The 20,291-nt window shown below is 47.8% G+C and overlaps 1 protein-coding gene across 1 annotated transcript in view; it reads left to right on the top strand.

Moving 5' to 3' along the window:
* LOC139061211 (calcium-activated chloride channel regulator 1-like) overlaps positions 1–20,291 on the top strand; it is a 495,141-nt gene that overhangs the window by 219,612 nt on the left and 255,238 nt on the right. Inside the window, exon 6 of the mRNA XM_070540868.1 lies at positions 1,703–1,879. Within this exon, the coding sequence (XP_070396969.1) occupies positions 1,703–1,879 (177 nt within the window). The remainder of the gene's footprint in view (positions 1–1,702; positions 1,880–20,291) is intronic.

The following is a 20,291-nucleotide window of genomic DNA, read 5'->3' as shown; positions in this document are numbered from 1 at the left end:
ATGAGTACGTGTAAATAGGTCAACTAATCAAAGAGAACCCTGATTATGAGAAAGAAATTCATAGAAGAATAAAATGGGTTCGATTGCATACGTCAGACATTTTCAGCTCCTACTGGAAGTTTGCTATTCTGCTATATATATATATATATATATATATATATATATATATATATATATATATATATATATATATATATATATATATATATATATATAAATTATTTATTTATTTCGCAAATGACATACAAATACGAGCCTGCCCAAGCTAACAATGAATCGAACATATAACGTCGTTAACGGGTGGTTCGCCTTCTAATCTTTCCTTTCCAACTGCACGCCTAAGTTATAGTATTACGATATCATCGATCGATGCTCAAGAGACGAGCCGCCGCGAGAAGGACGACGAAGTGGGTCTGTGCCCTTGGCACGAGCGTGTGTCGGTCTGGCAACCTGGCACCACTGTTAAATAGTCTGCATATAGCCTCCTTCATCTGTGTCTTCCCACACGTAACAATATGAAGGCGCGATATTATACAGGCATAGGAATGAACGTACGCGTGTTATGGTCGAGGCATGGCGTATCAATAATGGAGGAAGTGCGTGCGTAAGTCAGCCTTAGATTACCTCACATAAGGAAGCGATCAAATGCCTTAACAGTTACCTCTGACGTAGAGCGGCACGTGTACCCGATTGACATGTGGTGCTACCTTTCCAGAACGTGCGCAGATGAGCTTTGTGTCGTCTTTCTTTTTTCGCCTGAGTGCTCCCTTCACATGATAGTTGTCGTTCGTGTTGTCCGCTTCTCTTCTGTCCGTGTGTGCACGCCTTATTGCTTCTTTTCATTACGAAGATCACAAAGGTGGCTGACCTATATACACCGTTCATGTCATGAGGTGAAAATCAGAGCCGAAGCGGCAAAAGATAAAAGCCAGGAATTCGGAAGAACGAGGCTGCTCGGAGCTAGTAAATATTCACTGCAGAAGCTATTCTCATCTTTAGAAACAGTAGAGCCAGCTAGTGCAGCGTTGGTGAGGAAGTTATGAGAGTATTCTTGCTGCAAGCATAGAAAGACGCCGAAATGACAACAGTTTTAACCGCTTATTCTGCAGCCAACACGCGGGTTTGTTTTCTTAACAACTCTTTTAAAACGGGTTGTGAACACGAGGAAGCTCTGATGTATTCTTCATATATCGTATTTTTTCTTGGGAGATTTAAAAAAAAAATTCCCATAAAAAACAAGCTACTCGAGGAAAGCAAGGTGCTTGTTTGTTAAGTCTTGATGCATTCACGAATACTATTTTTACTTTAAAGCTGATAAAGATGCATTTTGAATGTGCAGCAACATTGGTAGTCATAAGCCGTAACTAACATTCGCTTACAGCACAAACAAATGCCTGTAGTTGCTTTTTAAAATCTCTATACGCTGTCCAATATTTTATCGCAGTGCTCATTTCTAATGTGGTAAGTTTTAGCCAACTCATAATGACTTACTTATGTTTCATATTGATAAATTCTAGATAGCTTCGGTATCAGCTACACGTAACATTATATTTATTGCAATGCTTCCGTTGCCTAACCGATTGCTGTAACACAAGGTTATTAATAGGATAGCTTGATTTTTTTTCTGTCAGAACAGAACAGGACTTCAGAAAATGTCGATCATATTGAATATATGGCGCTGAATCTGCTTTCTTGCTTTCAGGGAAACTTCATACTTAATGGATGCTCCGAAAAGATTGACTATTCCCTTACTTTTAGAGGTGAAGAATGCAAAATTGACAACTATTGTCATCTCCGAGGGTCATGCGACATCGAATATTCGCTGCCAAGAAGTGGCGTCTTAGAATCGTCAATCATGTTCTTACCATATTCGGAGAAGGTAAGCATTTTTGCTGTTACTTCTATCACGTGTGGTTTCCTTCACAGAAATAATTAGCAAATCGAAGGTATATTACCGCATGCAATGTCCCTTCATTATGAAATTTTCTGAAATATACAGTGGTACACTGTGTTTGTTATCACAGTGTTTATTCTAATTGCATTTTCAGACTTTGCTCATGGTGAACAGGCGTGAAATATTGAAAACTGTAGTATTACCCACGCCATACTTGTAATAACACTTAGATTACTCAGTATGAAAAGGTAGGCATCCTTGTTTATTCTTAATTCTTCCTCTTCTTGCCTCTAAACCTTTCATCTTATTCTTCTCTCTTACACTCCCCTCTTTTAAGTCACACCCATCCTTGGGTGATACGGAAAGACGTTGCTCACAGCTGCAGCATTTAATTGTCCGTTGTTCGTATACCGAACTGTCTTGAGTACGCCTTGCTGCAAACACGTTTTCACAGCCGGGAACGGGCTAAGAATGTTTACGTCGGTTTCTGGTAAGCCCTTTCAAGCAATACCAAAATCGTTTAACTTGATATCGTGTATATGTTCACGATGGCTCTTGTTGAACTGGCGTATCGTCGCTTCGCGATACCTGCTGCGCTTCTGAATGGTTTTTGTTCGTTCAGTTAGCTAAAGTTTGTTGCAAATTCCAAGCTCCTGGTCCGCGGACAGTTTGTGCACTTCATCATACGCGGAGAAACATCCAAGGCTTGTGGTATGTTTCCTGTTATTGTGCGAAACGGGTGTTTCTAGGCAGCACTTCTATCCTCTTTGAAAATTTGGGTACATTGACATAAACTGCGTTATATCGTGAATAGCTATCTGCTAATCCAGTGGCTTGAGGGTGATACGGAGAGCAGCGCCGCAGCACAACCCCGCGACTGTCTGCCCACTGCTGAAACTTCTTGCTCATGAATGCGTGTCCATTGTCAGAGACTACGACTACCAAATTCGAGAACATCACTAGGTCAAGAAGGGCAATAGCACTATTTGTATCTTTTTTTCCAGCGTATGCAGCTACCGTTCTTTTGCCTTGATAGATTGTCACTAGAAATTACTGTTTCGCGCTCACTCATCTTTTTCAACTCGGCAAAGTCCACATGGACGACTAAGAACGGTGCGTCTGAGTGAAGAGGTAATACGAGTTTGTCCAGCTGTGCACGGTACATTGCCTTATTGACCTGCCACTAGGTGGCATGACGGAACATAGTTGTCTACATCTCTCTTCACATTCTTCCACGTGAACCTCTAGAATCATCTTCTGGGTTCATCAGAAGCCATCATGACCACACGAGTCCGCAGTGCCATTGTACATGTCGAGCACTTTTCGAACGAGGGTCTCCGGCACCACAAACCTTTTATAGGCAAATTGTAGACTTTCGTATCCTTCCTATATTTTCGTCACGTTTAACACTTCATGTGTATATTCGACCACTACTCTAGATAACGCACCTGCATCCGTCAACCCCCTGCCTGACCGGTGGATAACCTCAAAATCATACTGCTACAGTTCGTTTATCCAGCTCGCCAGCTTTCCTCTTGCCTCCGACAGGCTAAGGAAATAGTTCAAAGCATGATGGTCCGTATACAGTTTGAATTTTCTGCCGTCTATGTACGATCTAAAGTATCACACTGCCATGGGGACGGCAAGGGCCTTTTTCTACGTCGTAGAATAGTTGAGTTGAAATAAGTTAAAGGTGCAGGAATAGTACCCTCTGACTTAAAGTTGTCGATATAGTTGGCAACTGCAGTCCCTCTCTTACCACACTGCCCCTGTACTTTAGTGTGAGGCATCTGTGTTCATTTGTAACAGTAGGCTGAAGTCAGGTAGACTTAGTACTGGGTCATACGAGAAGTGGCGCACTAGTTCTTGATAGACTAATTTGCAATTATTGGACAAAATAAAGAAACATCCTTATTTTTCAGCTGAGTCAGGGACTTTGTCTTCATTGCAAAATCTTTAATTAAGGCCCTGAAGTAGCCTGCTACACCAAGGAAAACTCGCAATAAATGAAGGTCATGCGGCTTCGTATGTTATCGTAACAGCCTCTTGTTTCGCACTTTTGGTAGCACCGTCGAACACTCTATCGAGAAAAAGGACCTTCGGCTGAAAGAAATCGCACTTTTTTTCATTTATCGTCAGATTTCCATCGCTAAATGTTTGTAAGACCTTCACTATGTGTTTGGTGTGCTCCTGCTCAGACCTCGAAAACACAATGATGTCATCAATGTAAACATTGCAATGAGTTCCGAAATATGGCTTTAGAACATTGTTCATCATCTTCTGAAACCATGCGGGTGTGTTCTTCCAGCCTAAGGATAGTCTGATATATTAGTATATGTCGAATGGTGTCACGAAGGCGGAAAATTTTTAACCTGCTCTGACAGTAGCACTTTCCAGAAGCCTTTTGCATAGGTCCAAGCGAGAAAAGATCTTACAGCCCCTCGTTTCATTGATGATTTCGTCGATAAGTGGCATTGTTTATTATTTCATTTATTTGAATACCTTCAGGGCCTATATGGCGTTACAGAAGGGAGTGGGAACAATATATAGGAAATAAAAAACACAAATTAAATATTAGGTAACATATCGCTACATGGTATGGCGCAGCAAGGGGACTGAAGAAGAGAAGCAGGTTCGTCTCGGTTTCGCGCGTCGACGCTTACGTTTCGTGAAGTGCAAACGCCTGGATCTTCAGTCAGCGTGTATACTACAGCAGGGTATACGCGACGACTTGGTGGAGCTTGCTGGGTATACTCAACTTACGAAGGAGACCCCATTGGGCAGCGAGAACTTCGCCCCACATGTGGAGTTGACTGCTGTTGACTGCACAAGCCGACGAATCCGAGGCCTCGCCCCACTATTTGGAGACCTCCAGGAAAAGGTGATGACTGCGACCACTGCGACTTCTACGGAAAGGGTGCCATCGACTTACCTAACGCTGCTGAACCCCCAAGTGCCGACGGCTTTTCATGGCGGCACAGTTGAAGACGTGGAAGAGTGGCTGGCGGAGTTCGAGCGCGTGGCGTTTAACGAGTGGGACAACAACGCCAAACTCAGGAACGTCTACTTAAGCCTCCAGGATTGTGCTCGCACGTGGTTTATGAACCGCGAAAGCGCCCTGTCATCCTGGCCTGAGTTCCAGCGCAAGCTCCTGGAGACATACTCCAGCTCGATCGCAGGGAAAAAGTGGAGTGAGCCATTCAATCACGCGTTCAAAAGCCCAAGGAGAGCGCCACGATGTACGTGGAGGACATGACGCGTCTCTTTCAGCGTGCCGATCCGAGCATGTCGGAAGAAAAGAAGGTGCGTCATCTGATGAGAGGCGTGAAGGAACAGTTCTTTGGCGGTCTTGTTCGGAATACGCCCACGAGTGCTGCGGAATTCCTCACCGAAGCCACCGCAATGGATAAGACGCTTAAGCAATGGTCGAACCTGTACAACCGAGTAGTAAATGCCGCCTGCACCCCGGATACGCCGGTAGGCTTCGGGTGCGACGTCGCCTTCGTTTGCAAGCTGATGCACTCAGTGGCTCGCGACGAGCTGCAGAAGCACGACGGTACGTCGCCGCCTCCGGTTAGCTCCCTCGCCAACGAAGTACAGCAGGCACTGCAGACATCTCTTTCCAGCAGTGATGCACAACCTCGGCAAACCGAGTCCCTGCGCAAGACTTACGCAGAAACATTACTGAGCCCCGGCCAAGCTTTCGCACCTACATATGTTGCATCACCTGTTCTGTTGCAATCGGCGCAAGCCGCTCCGACAACTTCGCTACCATACTTCGACGACCGCCGAACACCCGCGTGGAAATCAGAGGCTTGGTGAGCACCTGATCGAAGACCGATGTGCTACCACTGCGGCGAAGCTGGTCATGTGTATCGGGAGTGCCCCTACCGATGACTCGGACTGCGGGGTTTTCCTATCGATTCGCCTCGACGTAAATTCAGCCAAAGGCCTCCCGACATCGCAGAATTTCTCGAACAGCAGCGCAGGCCAGGCACATTGCAGTGGCAGTCATGCTCACTCTCACCGCGACGATATTTCCCTGCTTGTGATACTACCTCGAGGACGACGTAAGGGAGATCACTAAGTGCAGGCCGGGAAAACTGACGTCGATGAACTTCCGAGGCGGGACTGCTGATACTCGACGCACTGAAGACCTCGTTTTGTGCCGACCGCAAGACAACGAAAACACGATGACGCCAGAACCAATCCCCGCGCTCAAGATTTCACTGGACATACCTGTGTTGAGGTTGTGTTCATAGGAAGTCAGGCCGGACAGGCCGCCATTGGAATATGAACCTGGCAACGTTTAATGCTAGAACGTTATCTAGTGAGGCGAGTCTAGCAGTGCTATTGGAGGAATTAGAGGGCAGTAAATGGGATATAATAGGGCTCAGTGAAGTTAGGAGGCCAAAAGAAGCATATACGGTGCTAAATAGCGGGCACGTCCTTTGCTACCGGGGCTTAGCGGAGAGAAGAGAACTAGGAGTCGGATTCCTGGTTAATAATAATATAGCTGGTAACATACAGGAATTCTATAGCATTAACGAGAGGGTGGCAAGTCTTGTTGTGAAACTTAAGAAGAGGTACAAAATGAAGATTGTACAGGTCTACGCCCCTACATCAAGTCCTGATGACCAAGAAGTCGAAAGCTTCTATGAAGACGTGGAATCGGCACTGGGTAGAGTGAAAACTAAATACACTATACTAATGGGCGACTTTAATGCCAAGGTAGGCAAGAAGCAGGCTGGAGACAAGGCAGTGGGGGAATATGGCATAGGCACTAGGAATAGCAGGGGAGAGTTATTAGTAGAGTTTGCGGAACAGAATAATATGAGGATAATGAATACCTTCTTCCGCAAGCGGGATAGCCGAAAGTGGACGTGGAGGAGCCCGAACGGCGAGACTAGAAATGAAATAGACTTCATACTCTGCGCTAACCCTGGCATCATACAAGATGTGGACGCGCTCGGCAAGGTGCGCTGCAGTGACCACAGGATGGTAAGAACTCGAATTAGCCTAGATCTCAGGAGGGAACGGAAGAAACTGGCACATAAGAAGCCGATCAATGAGTTAGCGGTAAGAGGGAAAATAGAGGAATTCCAGATCAAGCTACAAAACAGGTATTCAGCTTTAACTCAGGAAGAGGACCTTAGTGTTGAAGCAATGAACGACAATCTTGTGGACATCATTAAGGAGTGTGCAATGGAAGTCGGTGGTAACTCCGTTAGGCAGGATACCAGCAAACTATCGCAGGAGACGAAAGATCTGATCAAGAAACGCCAATGTATGAAAGCATCTAACCCTACAGCTAGAATAGAACTGGCAGAACTTTCGAAGTTAATCAACAAGCGTAAGACAGCTGACATAAGGAAGTATAATATGAATAGAATTGAACATGCTCTCAGGAACGGAGGAAGCCTAAAAACAGTGAAGAATAAACTAGGAATTGGCAAGAATCAGATGTATGCGTTAAGAGACAAAGCCGGCAATATCATTACTAACATGGATGAGATAGTTGAAGTGGCTGAGGAGTTCTATAGAGATTTATACAGTACGAGTGGCACCCACGACGATAATGGAAGAGAAAATAGTCTAGACGAATTGGAAATCCCGAAGGTAACGCCGGAAGAAGTCAAGAAAGCCTTAGGAGATATGCAAAGGGGGAAGGCAGCTGGGGAGGATCAGGTAACAGCAGATTTGTTGAAGGATGGTGGACAGATTGTTCTAGAGAAGCTGGCCGCCCTGTATACGCAATGCCTCAAGACCTCGAGCGTACCGGAATCTTGGAAGAACGCTCACATAATCCTAATCCATAAGAAAGGGGACGCCAAAGACTTGAGAAATTATAGACCGATCAGCTTACTGTCCGTTGCCTACAAAGTATTTACTAAGGTAATTGCAAATAGAATCAGGAACACCTTAGACTTCTGTCAAGCAAAGGACCAGGCAGGATTCCGTAAAGGCTACTCAACAATAGACCATATTCACACTAGCAATCAAGTGATAGAGAAATGTGCAGAATATAACCAACCCTTATATATAGCTTTCATTGATTACGAGAAGGCGTTTGATTCAGTCGAAACCTCAGCAGTCATGGAGGCATTACGGAATCAGGGTGTAGATGAGCCATATGTAAAAATATTGGAAGATATCTATAGCGGCTCCACAGCCACCGTAGTCCTCCATAAATCAAGCAACAAAATCCCAATAAAGAAAGGCGTCAGGCAGGGAGATACGATATCTCCAATGCTATTCACAGCGTGTTTAGTGGAGGTATTCAGAGACCTGGATTGGGAAGAATTGGGGATAAAAGTTGATGGAGAATACCTTAGTAACTTGCGATTCGCTGATGATATTGCCTTGTTTAGTAACTCAGGGGACAAATTGCAATGCATGCTCACTGACCTGGAAAGGCAAAGCAGACGAGTGGGTCTAAAAATTAATCTGCAGAAAAGTAAAGTAATGCTTAAGAGTCTCGGGAGAGAACACCAATTTACAATAGGCAGCGAGACACTGGAAGTCGTAAGGGAATACATCTACTTAGGACAGGTATTGACGGCGGATCCGGATCATGAGACGGAAATAATCAGAAGAATAAGAATGGGCTGGGGTGCGTTTGGCAGGCATTCCCAAATCATGAACAGCAGGTTGCCATTATCCCTCAAGAGAAAAGTATATAATAGCTGTGTCTTACCAGTACTCACTTACGCGGCAGAAACCTGGAGGCTTACGAAAAGGGTACTACTCAAATTAAGGACGACACAACGAGCTATGGAAAGAAGAATGATAGGTGTAACGTTAAGGGATAAGAAAAGAGCAGATTGGGTGAGGGAACAAACGCGAGTTAATGACATCTTAGTTGAAATCAAGAAAAAGAAATGGGCATGGGCAGGACATGTAATGAGGAGGGAAGATAACCGATGGTCATTAAGGGTTACGGACTGGATCCCAAGGGAAGGGAAGCGTAGCAGGGGGCGGCAGAAAGTTAGGTGGGCGGATGAGATTAAGAAGTTTGCAGGGACGGCATGGCCACAATTAGTACATGACCGGGGTTGTTGGAGAAATATGGGAGAGGCCTTTGCCCTGCAGTGGGCGTAACCAGGCTGATGATGATGATGATGATGACCTGTGTTGATTGACGGCACAAAAATGAGTGCACTTATAGATACCGGCGCCGATTACTCTATTCTTAATCGCGAAATGGCGAGCGTTCTGAAAAACGTAACGGTGCCCTGGAATGGGGCACCATTTCGTACAGCAGGTGGCCACGTCGTCACACCGATTCGCTTATGCACGGACAGAGTAGAACTTTGCGGTGCTGCTTTTCTCGCCACTGGTCTGGTTCTACGCGAGCATTCCCGCGATTTAATTCTTGGGATAGACTTTCTCCAGGAATATGGCGCCATTACTGACCTCCGTGAGCGCTGTGTCAGTTTCTTGACACAAAGGGCAACAACACAGACCGACGCCATGGGACACAGACCCGCACTTACTGTTTCGGACGACAGCATCATGATACTGCTGCGTGCTAGTGGTCAAGTCCGACGGTCAAGTCCGACGAGCTACAAGACGGTGAAGCCATTGTAGAAGGCAACATTCCTACGTTGCTGACCCATGGTATTTGTGTAGCGCGAAGCCTTGTGGAACTTTGTGACAGCCAGACAGCGGTCCTCTTTACCAACTTTACCTTTGAGCATCGTTACCATGCCGAACCATCAACGGACATCGTCGAGTGCTTTGCTTCTGAAGTGGACACAGACGATGGTTCGTTCAGAGACATCGATGTAAACTCCGAGCTTATGGACGGCCAAAAGAGCGCACTGCAGGAACTCTTCAATGAATTTCGCGCGTGCTTCCCTCGGTGTATTAAGGTGGGCCAAATGCCAATCACGAAGCACCGAATAACGACATCCGCCGACGCACGCCCCATCAAACAACAGCCCTATCGTGTCTCGCCGAAAGAACGTGAGGCAATTCAAGCCCAAGTTAAGAAGATGCTAGATGATGGTGTCATTCAGCCTTTGCACAGTCCGTAGTCCTCCCCGGTCGCTCTTGTCAAGAAAAAAGACAGAACGCTTCGTTTCTGTGTTTATAATTGACGCCTCAACGATGCTACCAAGAAGGACGTGTACCCACTACCGCATATCGATGACTCATTATACATTCTTTTCTTCTCTCGATCTCAAGAGCGGCTACTGGCAAATTGAAGTAGATGAAGGAGACCATGAAAAAAACTGCTTTCTTCACTCTAGATGGCCTTTACTAATTCAAAGTACTTCCTTTCTGTCTCTGTTCGGCACCAGCAACTTTCCAGCTAATGATGGACACTGTTCTCGCTAGTCTTAAGTGGCAAAGCTGCCTCGTCTACCTCGACAACGTCGTTGTTTCTTAGGCGACATTTCATGACCACCTGAGACGACTGCGGCAATTTCTTGAAGTCATCCGATCGGCTAACCTCACCCTTAAGCCTCAGAAGTGTCATTTCGGCTGCAAGGAGCTGATGTTTCTGAGACACGTAGTCAGCGCGGAAGGCGTGAGCCCTGATCCGAAAACTGCCGCTGTAGCCACGTTTCCAACACCGACCGACAAGAAAGGTGTCCGTCCCTTCCTTGGCCCTTGCCCATACTACCCGCGTTTCATCAAAAAAGTTTCGAAGATTGCCGAGCCGCTGACTCACCTCACGAGGGACGATGTATCGTTCGTCTGGGCCCCAGAGCAAGAGACTGCTTTAACTGATCTTCGATAGCGTCTGGTGTCAGCACCAGTTTGTTCCACTTTGACGAGGAGGCAAACACAGAAGTTGATCTGACGCCATTAACGTTGTTCTTGGTGCGGTGCTTGTACAATGGCAAGAATGTATTGAAAGAGTGATCGCCTATGCAAGTCGCACACTATTGTGCACAGAGACCAACTACAGCACAACGGAGAAAGAGTCCTGCCGTCGTATGGGCGCTGTCAAAATTTCGACCTTACCTTTACAGCCGCCCATTCGAAGTTGTAGCCGAGGTTTGCCAATCTATAGGACCCTTCTGGACGACTGGCATGGTGGAGTCTACGCTTGCAGGAGTACGACGTGACCATCCTCTACAAGTCAGGCCGCATACACGAAGACGCTGACGCACTCTCGCGCGCTCCTATGGACACTACCAACCAAAACATTGAGCACGACGGCGCTTTCCTTTGGGCCGTAAGCGTTACTCATTTGTCCACACGGCAGCACGCAGAAGACGCACTACGGCCTATATTCGAACATCTGGAAGGACTAAACCCATCAATACTCAGCATATCGCTCAAGGATTGTCGTCTTTTTGTTTACAACATGGCGTCTTATATAAGAACTCCGCTGCCACCAACAAGACCTACCAGTTGGTAGCTTCAGCAGACCTCCGTGCCGAAGTTTTGTTCGCGTTTCATGACGAGTCTCCGTCTGGCCTATTGGGTTTCACGCGAACGCTTGACAGAGTACGCAAATCCTACTACTGGCCGAAACTTGCCGGGTGTGTTAAGCAGTACAACCAAGCCTGCCGTGAATGCCAGCGCCGAAAGTCGCCAGCTGCGAAGCCTGCGGGATTGCTGAATCCGATTGACCCACCTAGCAAACCTTTCGACCAGGTCGGAATGGATATTCTGGCCCCGTTTCCAATGTCATCTTCTGGCAACAGGTGGATAATCGGCGCCACAGACTATTTAACGCGGTATGCTGAGACAAAGGCGCTGCCTCGAGGCACAGCTACCGAGTTTCCCCAGTTTTTCATACAGAGCATGGTCCTAAGGCATGGCGCCCCATTGCACTTCAGCACAAGCCGAGGCAGAGCCTTTACATCATAGCTCATTAAAGACGTTATTAAACTCAGCTGCACTACCCATCGAAGGACAACTGCCTATCATCCGCAGACAAACGGCCAGACCGAACGACTGAACAAAACGATGACTGTCATGCTGTCTATGTATGTAGACGTACAACACAAGACTTGGGACGAGATGCTCCCTTACATAACGTTTGCCTAAACACTGGTACGCAAGAAACAACACGTTTCACGCCATTTTACCTCGTTTACGGGCGCGAAGTGCAGACTATGTTAGAAGCACTGCTGCCGTGTGACAACATCGATCATCTCAACCTCGCCTAAGATGCCGAACTTTTCGTGCAACGCGCGGAAGAAGCCCGTCCGCTTGCCCGAGTGCACATAAAAAACAAGAGCATCGATGCGCACCGTTACAATCTCCACCATTGACAAGTCGAGTTCCAATCTGGTGATCAGGCTTAGTCTGGACTCCCGTGCGCCGAAAAAGACTATCCGAGAAGCTTTTGAGCCGCTACTTCACACCTTACAGAGTGTTGCAGCGAATTAGTGACGTGAATTACGAAGTCCTTCCTCACGGAAGCCAGCCTCCCCGACGTCGACAACCGCAATCTGAGATTGTGCACGTTGTGCAGTTGAAATCGTACTAAAGCCCATAATATTCGTCGTTTTCAGTTGCTCAGGTCAGTTTTTGTTGTTGCTCGTCCCTCAGTACCTTGTGACTATATCGCACAGCACAGTGATTGTGACTATAGCCTATGTGTTCACCCTAGGCCATCTGGGCGCTCTCACGTCAAGCCTATGCATGTTTTATTTTTTTTTAAAGAGGGGGTAATGCACCATGGTATGGCACAGCAAGGTGACTGAAGTGGAGAACGAGGTTCGTCTCGGTTTAGTTCGTCGACGCTTACGTTTCGTTAAGTGCAAACGCCTGGATCTTCATTCAATGTGTATACTACAGCTGTGTATACGCGACAATATTTAGGCGCATTTTTAAAGTCACTGGAGTCTGTAATAGATACAATGGAGGCGGACAAGAGGTTCCAATCATTACAAGTTTGAGGGATGAAAGAATGAAGTTGTTGGCTAGTGTGATAACGATGAACGAGCAATTTTAATACGAGGTCAATACGAGGTGATATTAAGGATGGAAAAGCAATTCTTGCTTAAGAGTGGGGTTATGGGAGTAAATTTAATGAAATAAGCAGAGACGTGCTATTTTGCTGCGTGAGCAAAGGGATGGAAGCTGTGACGCTGTTTTGTAGGTAAAACAGTGGAAAGACGGGAGAAGTCGGAAAAAGCGAAGCGTGCGCTACGATTGTGCACGGCTTCAAGGTGACTAATAAGACTTTCAGTAAATGTATCCCACACAGCTGATGCATATTCTAGTTTAGAACGAACAAAAGTTTTATAAAAGAGTTCAAAAGAAGAAGGGGCCACTGAAAAATTACGGCACAAGTACCCCAGCACGCGGTTGGCATTACTGACAATATAATTATTGTGCGGTTGCCAAGACAGGTTGGAATTAATGTTGACCCTAAGTATTTTTAAGTAGTGACACGTGTACTTATCTTTATCGGGCAACCACGTTTCGCCGCTTAACAACTGTAGTAGCACAGCGAGGGACGCGCCTGCATGTATCCGATGTTTCTGGAACGTTATCGATGCTTCTACTCGGTTGTCTGTTGTCGCCGAACCTTGTGTTATCTGATTTCATCGCGTAACGCGACTGGTGTAGAACTTTGTGGAAGGCACGTGGGTCCAAACGATTAGTCTGGAACATTCGACGACTGTTCCATAAAAGCCGAAGCGCTTGACCCGCTGATCAGATTTACGACTATCGCCGACTGTGTTCGCCGCACTCATGGTGCTTTAAGTGTAGCCTGTTTTGTGGGCACAGGTTCGCCCAATAAAAGCTAGTTTTTGCCTTTCACAGTATTGCTACTGTGTTCTTTGACGTCACGACCACGTGACATCTGGTCGAGGTGCTTTGCGTTCACGTACCGGACGCCCCCACAAAGCCGTGACCCAAGCCCTCACTCGGAAGACACTAACGTCGTCAAGAACCAGCGAGGTAGCCGCAGGCTGCAAGGACTGCCCCCGCAGCACGGACTTTTGCCTGAGACCACTAGGAAGATGGCCATCATCATCATCATCATCATCATCATCATCATCATCAGCCTGGTTACGCCCACTGCAGGGCAAAGGCCTCTCCCATATTTCTCCAACAACCCCGGTCATGTACTAATCGTGTCCATGCCGTCCCTGCAAACTTCTTAATCTCATCCGCCCACCTAACTTTCTGCCGTCCCCTGCTACGCTTCCCTTCCCTTGGAATCCAGTCCGTAACCCTTACTGACCGTCGGTTATCTTCCCTCCTCATTACATGTCCTGCCCATGCCCATTTCTTTTTCTTGATTTCAACTAAGATGTCATTAACTCGTGTTTGTTCCCTCACCCAATCTGCTCTTTTCTTATCCCTTAACGTTGCACCTATCATTCTTCTTTCCATAGCTAGTTGCGTCGTCCTCAATTTGAGTAGAACCCTCTTCGTAAGCCTCCAGGTTTCTGCCCCGTAGGGGAGTATGGCAACCAAGTCCACCCCAATGGCAGCCCCAGCGTAGCCCGTCGTGCTGCAGCAGCCCAGGGAGCCTCCGACGTTCCGCGGTTCAACTTTCGAGGACCCGGAAAGCTGGCTTGATACGTACGAGAGAGTCGCTACCTTTAACAAGTGGAACAGCGACGACAAACTGCGATATGTCTTCTTTGCTTTGGAAGACGCGGCCAGGACGTGGTTCGAGAACCGAGAAGCCACCTTAACGAACTGGAAACTTTTCCGAAGCGGCTTCCTGCAGACATTCGCAAGCGTCGTACGCCGAGAACGAGCCCAAGCACTATGAGAAACCCGTGTGCAGCTACCTAATGAGACCACCGCGATCTACACGGAAGCAATGAGCCGTCTCTTCCGCCACGCCGACCCTGAAATGCCCGAGGAGAAAAAAGTCCGCCTGCTGATGCGTGGAGTGAAGGAGGAACTTTTTGCCGGAATGGTACAATGCCCACCGAACACCATCGACGAGTTTCTTCGCGAGGCCATCAGCATCGAGAAGACACTCGAGATGCGAAACTGGCCATTCGACCGCCGCATGAACTCGACAAACTACGCCGGAGTTAAATCACTGGCCACCGACGACCTGCGCGAGACTATCCGAGCGGTCGTGCGGGAGGAGCTACAAAAGCTGTTCCCACCATCACAGCCTCAAGCGGCTTCGATTGCCGACGCCGTGCGTGAGGAGCTCCAACAACAACCTGGAGTAGCCCCTGTATCGCCCCAGCCTGAGCCGCAAGTGATGACCAACGCCGCCGTCGCACACCGTCAAGGTCCCCCTCCGCGACCGCGCCAGGGCGCTGTCACGCCGCAGTTCCGTCGTCCGCCACCGCCACCGCCAGCACGACCACCCGTCACCCAGTGCAACTACGCGAGGAAGACAGACATTTGGCGCGCTCCTGACCACCACCCGCTCTCCTAACACTGCGGAGAAGCGGGTCACATCTACCGACGATGTCCATACAGGGAGATGGGACTGCGAGGTTTCGCCGTGAACGCTCCGCGCCCGCAGCAAGGTGAACGCCCCCGCGATATCGCCGACTACCTCGCCGCTACTTAGTGGAGCTCTCGACGACCGTCGCGTTCGCCATCACCAGGCCGCTACCTGTCGCCGCAGCGCCGACCATACACTGGCCGAGCGCGGGGTCGGTCAGCGAGCCCATATCCGGAAAACTAAAAGCAGCAACCGATGGAGGTGCGGTTGCTGTTCGTCGAACTGACGAAGATCCTCCGCCGCCGACGAAGACACCGAAGAAATTACCCCGACGACATAACGACACGCCGCCGCCCCGACGAAATCAGGAAGCCAAGACTACACCGATGAAAGACGACTTAACGACGCAACGTTCGAACTTCAGTTCAACACGACGCAGACGTGATCCGACGCCAAGACCTAACTGCAACGCAAGCCAAAGAACCACCGACCTCGTCGTGCTTCTCGACGGCCACGCAGTCACCGCCTTAGTGGACACAGGAGCCGATTACTCCGTCATGAGTGGGCCCATCGCCACATAGTTGGGAAAGTTAAGACTGCATGGGAAGGCCCTCAAATTCAGACCGCTGGAGGACGCCTGATTACGCCGACTGGGTGTCTGCACGGCAAGAATTACCGTTCATGACCGGACTTACCCTGCCACCTTCGTTGTACTCCAACAGTGTTCACGAGACGTCATTCTCGGCATGGACTTCCTGAATGAACATGGCGCAGTCATCGACTTGAAGTCGAAATCGATAACGCTGTCACAAGATCAAGCGATAGCACCGGAGAGCTGTCGTAGTCACCGCGCCTTGAGTGTGCTCGAAGATCAAGTGAGCATCCCGCCGCGCTCCAGCATTATTATTCCTGTCGGCACTGAAACACCCGCTGACGTAGAAGGCGTCATCGAGGGCGACCAACATCTACTGCTCGACCGTGAAATTTGCGTTGCAAGACGTATCGCTCGACTCCAAGGAGGGCAAGTGGAAGTTATGCTAACCAACTTCAGCCAAGAGTTCAAGCACATCAACAAGGGCACGACAATCGCATACATCAAGAAAATTGTGGAAACCAGCAATGCCTTTGTCCTCTCGGATTCAGCCGCATCTACCCCAATGAGCATTGTCCCCGAACCAGACTTCGACGTGAATCCAAGTCTCCCTATGAGTAATGAGCAACAGATCAGAAGTCTTCTCCAATGATACAAAGACTGCTTTTCGACGTCATCGAGGATTCGACAAACACTAGTTGCAATGCATCGCATAATAACCGAAGAGAGCGCTCGACCACTCCGCCAGAGCCCTTACCTAGTTTCGACGCGAGAACGTGAAGATATTAGGCAACAAGTCGACTAAATGCTGCGCGACGACATCATCCAGCCGTCGAAGAGCCCGTGGGCCTCTCCTGTATTCCTGGTAAAGAAAAAGGACGGAACCCTACGCTTCTGCGTCGATTATCGTCGACTCAACAAGATCACGAAGAAGGATGTGTACCTCCTTCCACGGATAGACGACGCATTGTATCGGCTCTGCAACGCTAAATACTTCTCGTCGATGGATCTCAAGTCTGCCTACTGGCAAATAGAAGTCGACGAGAGAGATCGCGAAAAGGCTGCCTTCATCACGCCAGACGGCCTCTACGAGTTCAAGGTCATGCTTCGGACTGTGCTCGGCGCCTGCAACGTTTCAGCGCGTCATGGAGACAGTGTTAACCGGACTGAAGTGGCAGCCGTGCCTTGTTTACCTGGATGACGTCGTTGTCTTCGCCCGAAATTTCGACGATCACCATAGGCGGCTTGCGACAGTGTTCGAAGCCATCAATTCACCAGTGCTCACTCTGAAGCCAGAAAAGTGCCGTTTCGCTTACGATGAGCTTTCGTTCCTAGGCCACGTCATCAGCAAATCAGGAGTACACCCCGACCCACAGAAGACAGCTGCCATCGCAAAGTTCCCGCAGCCAACCGACAAGAAGGCAGTGCGCAGATTCCTTGGCATGTGTGCCTACTATAGGTGCTTTGTCTAGGACTTCTCACGCATCGCGGAGCCGCTAAGACATCTAACCAAATGTGATGTCGCGTTCAAGTGGGAAACGCCGCAGGCCAAAGCATTTCAAGAACTCAAACGACGCATGCAGTCGCCGTCGGTATTTGCACACTTCCACGAGGACACCGATACCGAGATCCACACTTACGCCAGTAGCCTAGGCCTCGGTGCCGTCCTAGTCGAGAGGAAAGAAGGACATGAAAGGTTGATATCGTATGCTAGCCGGTCGCTGTCAAAAGCGGAGAGCAACTATTTTACGACTGAAACTATTCTACGCCATCATTTGTGCTACAGCTAAATTCCGCCCTTACCTCTATGTCAGGCCATTCAAAGTCGTCAGTGACCATCACGCATTGTGTTGGCTAGCTAACTTAAACGACCCTTCAGGACGGCTGGAGCGGTGCAGCCTCAGACTACAGGAATATGGCGTCACGGTAATATACAAGTCCGGAAGAAAACACTCCGATGCCGACTGCTTATCGCGCGCCCCCATCGATCGCCCGCCGCAAGACGACGAGGAAGACGACGCCTTCCTTGGGGTAATAAGCGCGGAAGACTTTACTAAACAGCAACGAGCCGACCCGGAGCTAAAAGGCCTCGTCGAGTATTTGGAAGGGCACACCGACGTTGTCCCTAGGGCATTTATGCGCGGGTTGTCTTTGTTCACGCTACAAAACAACCTGCTCGTGAAGAAGAACTTCTCACCCGTCCGCGCCAGCTACCTTCTTGTTGTACCGTCAGCGATGCGTCCAGAAATCCTGCATGCCCTACACGACGATCAAACCGCTGGGCACCTCGGATTCTCCCGGATGCTGTCGAGAATACAGGAAAGGTATTACTGGCCGCGTCTGACCGCCGTCGTCACCCGTTACGTCAAGACATGCCGAGACTGTCAACGACGCAAGACGCCACCGACAAGGCCAGCAGGATTACTACAGCCGATCGAACCTCCTCGCCGACCATTCCAGCAGATTGGGATGGATTTGTTGGGGCCGTTTCCAATATCAACATCCGGGAATAAGTGGATCGTCGTGGCGACGGACTATCTAACCCATTTTGCTGAAACTAAAACTCTACCAAAAGACAGCGCAGCCGAAGTGGCGAAATTTTTCGTCCAGAACATCCTGTTGCGACATGGTGCCCCAGAAGTCCTCATCACCGACAGAGGAACGGCTTTTACAGCAGAGCTCACCCAAGCCATTCTGCAGTACAGCCAGATAAGCCACAGGAGGGCAACTGCCTACCATCCGCAGACGAATGGTCTCATAGAGCGCCTGAACAAGATCCTCGCCGACATGCTAGCAATGTACGTCGACGTCGAACACAAGACGTGGGACGCGGACCTGCCGTACGTAACCTTTGACACCGTAACGTGACAGTCGTCACTTCTTCGAGAGAGGAACCATTTATATCATACTCACAAGCGTTAGTGCAAAGTTTACGAGAAATGTTCATTAGTTTGCACTTCATTTCGTTTAGTTTCATTTTCTATGTGTTACACCAATCAGAAATATTGTTAAGGTTCGTCTGCAGTAGTGATGTGTCATTATCAGATGAAATAATGCGATATTCCACACATCGTCTGCAACAAGCCTAATAGAGGAATTAACACAATCAGGTAAATTGTTTATGCAAATTAGAAAAAGAAAGTGCCCGAAGACAGAAACTTGGAGCATCTCTGAAAGGACAGGACAGAGAGGAATCGTAGCCATCAGCAGTTACAAAGTGCTGGCGGTTTAAAAAAGTGTTTTATTCACGCAATAAAGTTAGAGTCAAGATTTAGTTTACTGAGCAGACAAGGTCAAAGCCTCAGTGAAATATAATACACAATCAATATAACATTCCAAGTCTACAGCTTATATAGGTCTATAAGGACAAGTCTATAGGTCAATATTAAGGGAAATTATTTGCATTTCGCATGAGAATGTCTTCCTGAAATCCTGCTGATGAGATGTGAAAAAATAATTAGCTTCAAAAAAATTAGCCAGGTAACAATAAATGACATGTTCGAAAATCTTACATGGGACACTGGTCAATGATATTGGCCTATAATTTAGCACAGAATGTGTGTCATCTGATTTAAACAACGGAACCACTTGCCCACCTTCCAATCACAAGGCAACACACTAGAATTTCAGTCTGAGCCAAAAGTTCATGTATAAAAATGGACGGGTAAGCAACCGTACTCTTCAAAAACTTTGCGTTTACACCATCGACGCCGCATGATGACAAAAACTTTAAGTTGCTAATAAGGCCAACGATACCATGATAATCAATTACTACATGACCCATTGTAGGAAGGTTCGCTTCACAAAATCCTGGCAGACGCTGAGCACGCTCATCTAAAAATGTTTTTGAAAATACTTCGTTGAATTCGTAAGAACGTTGCGAACGAGAAACAGTAACGCCACTCTCGTCAGTTATTGACAATACGTTTTCACGAACACCCTTGACAACAATCCGTAACTTTTCGGGACCGTTTTTAACAAAGCAGGTAAAGCAGTGCCAAAGAAAGTGTGCTTAGCGTCCTTAATCGCATTCTTATTCTTATGGGTGATCTGTCGATATGCGGTCCAGTCACCGGGATCATTCCTGAACTTTAATTATCAGAAAAAAAAAACCGTTTTTTCTGATTTTGAAGGCGGCTTAAGGACACAATAAACCAAGGTAACCTTCGTTTGCGATGGTCTGGAAATAAGACAGTCTGTTTGTGGACCTGCTTGTAATGTGTGCGGAGAAGAAATATGCCATTTCCTTTAGGAGTAATGGTGATCGGAGCAGCGAAAGCAGATATTGATGGGCGGATTACACCGGTGCCGATCATCTCCATTTCTTCCTTCAACCAATGTTTCTTCTTTCGGGGCATACTGTAGGCCTTGTGTTTCACTTGAGTCTTGTCGGGAAGTTCAAACAGTATTTGAAGCTTTGATGTAGCGTTCGGATAGACCCTGACGCGTATTAGTTC

The sequence above is a fragment of the Dermacentor albipictus genome, chromosome 6 (genome assembly GCF_038994185.2).
Source record: "Dermacentor albipictus isolate Rhodes 1998 colony chromosome 6, USDA_Dalb.pri_finalv2, whole genome shotgun sequence".
Classification (NCBI taxonomy): Eukaryota; Metazoa; Arthropoda; class Arachnida; order Ixodida; family Ixodidae; genus Dermacentor; species Dermacentor albipictus.
The sequence above is the reverse complement of the archived record's forward strand: the minus strand, read 5'-3'. Positions and strand labels throughout refer to the sequence as shown.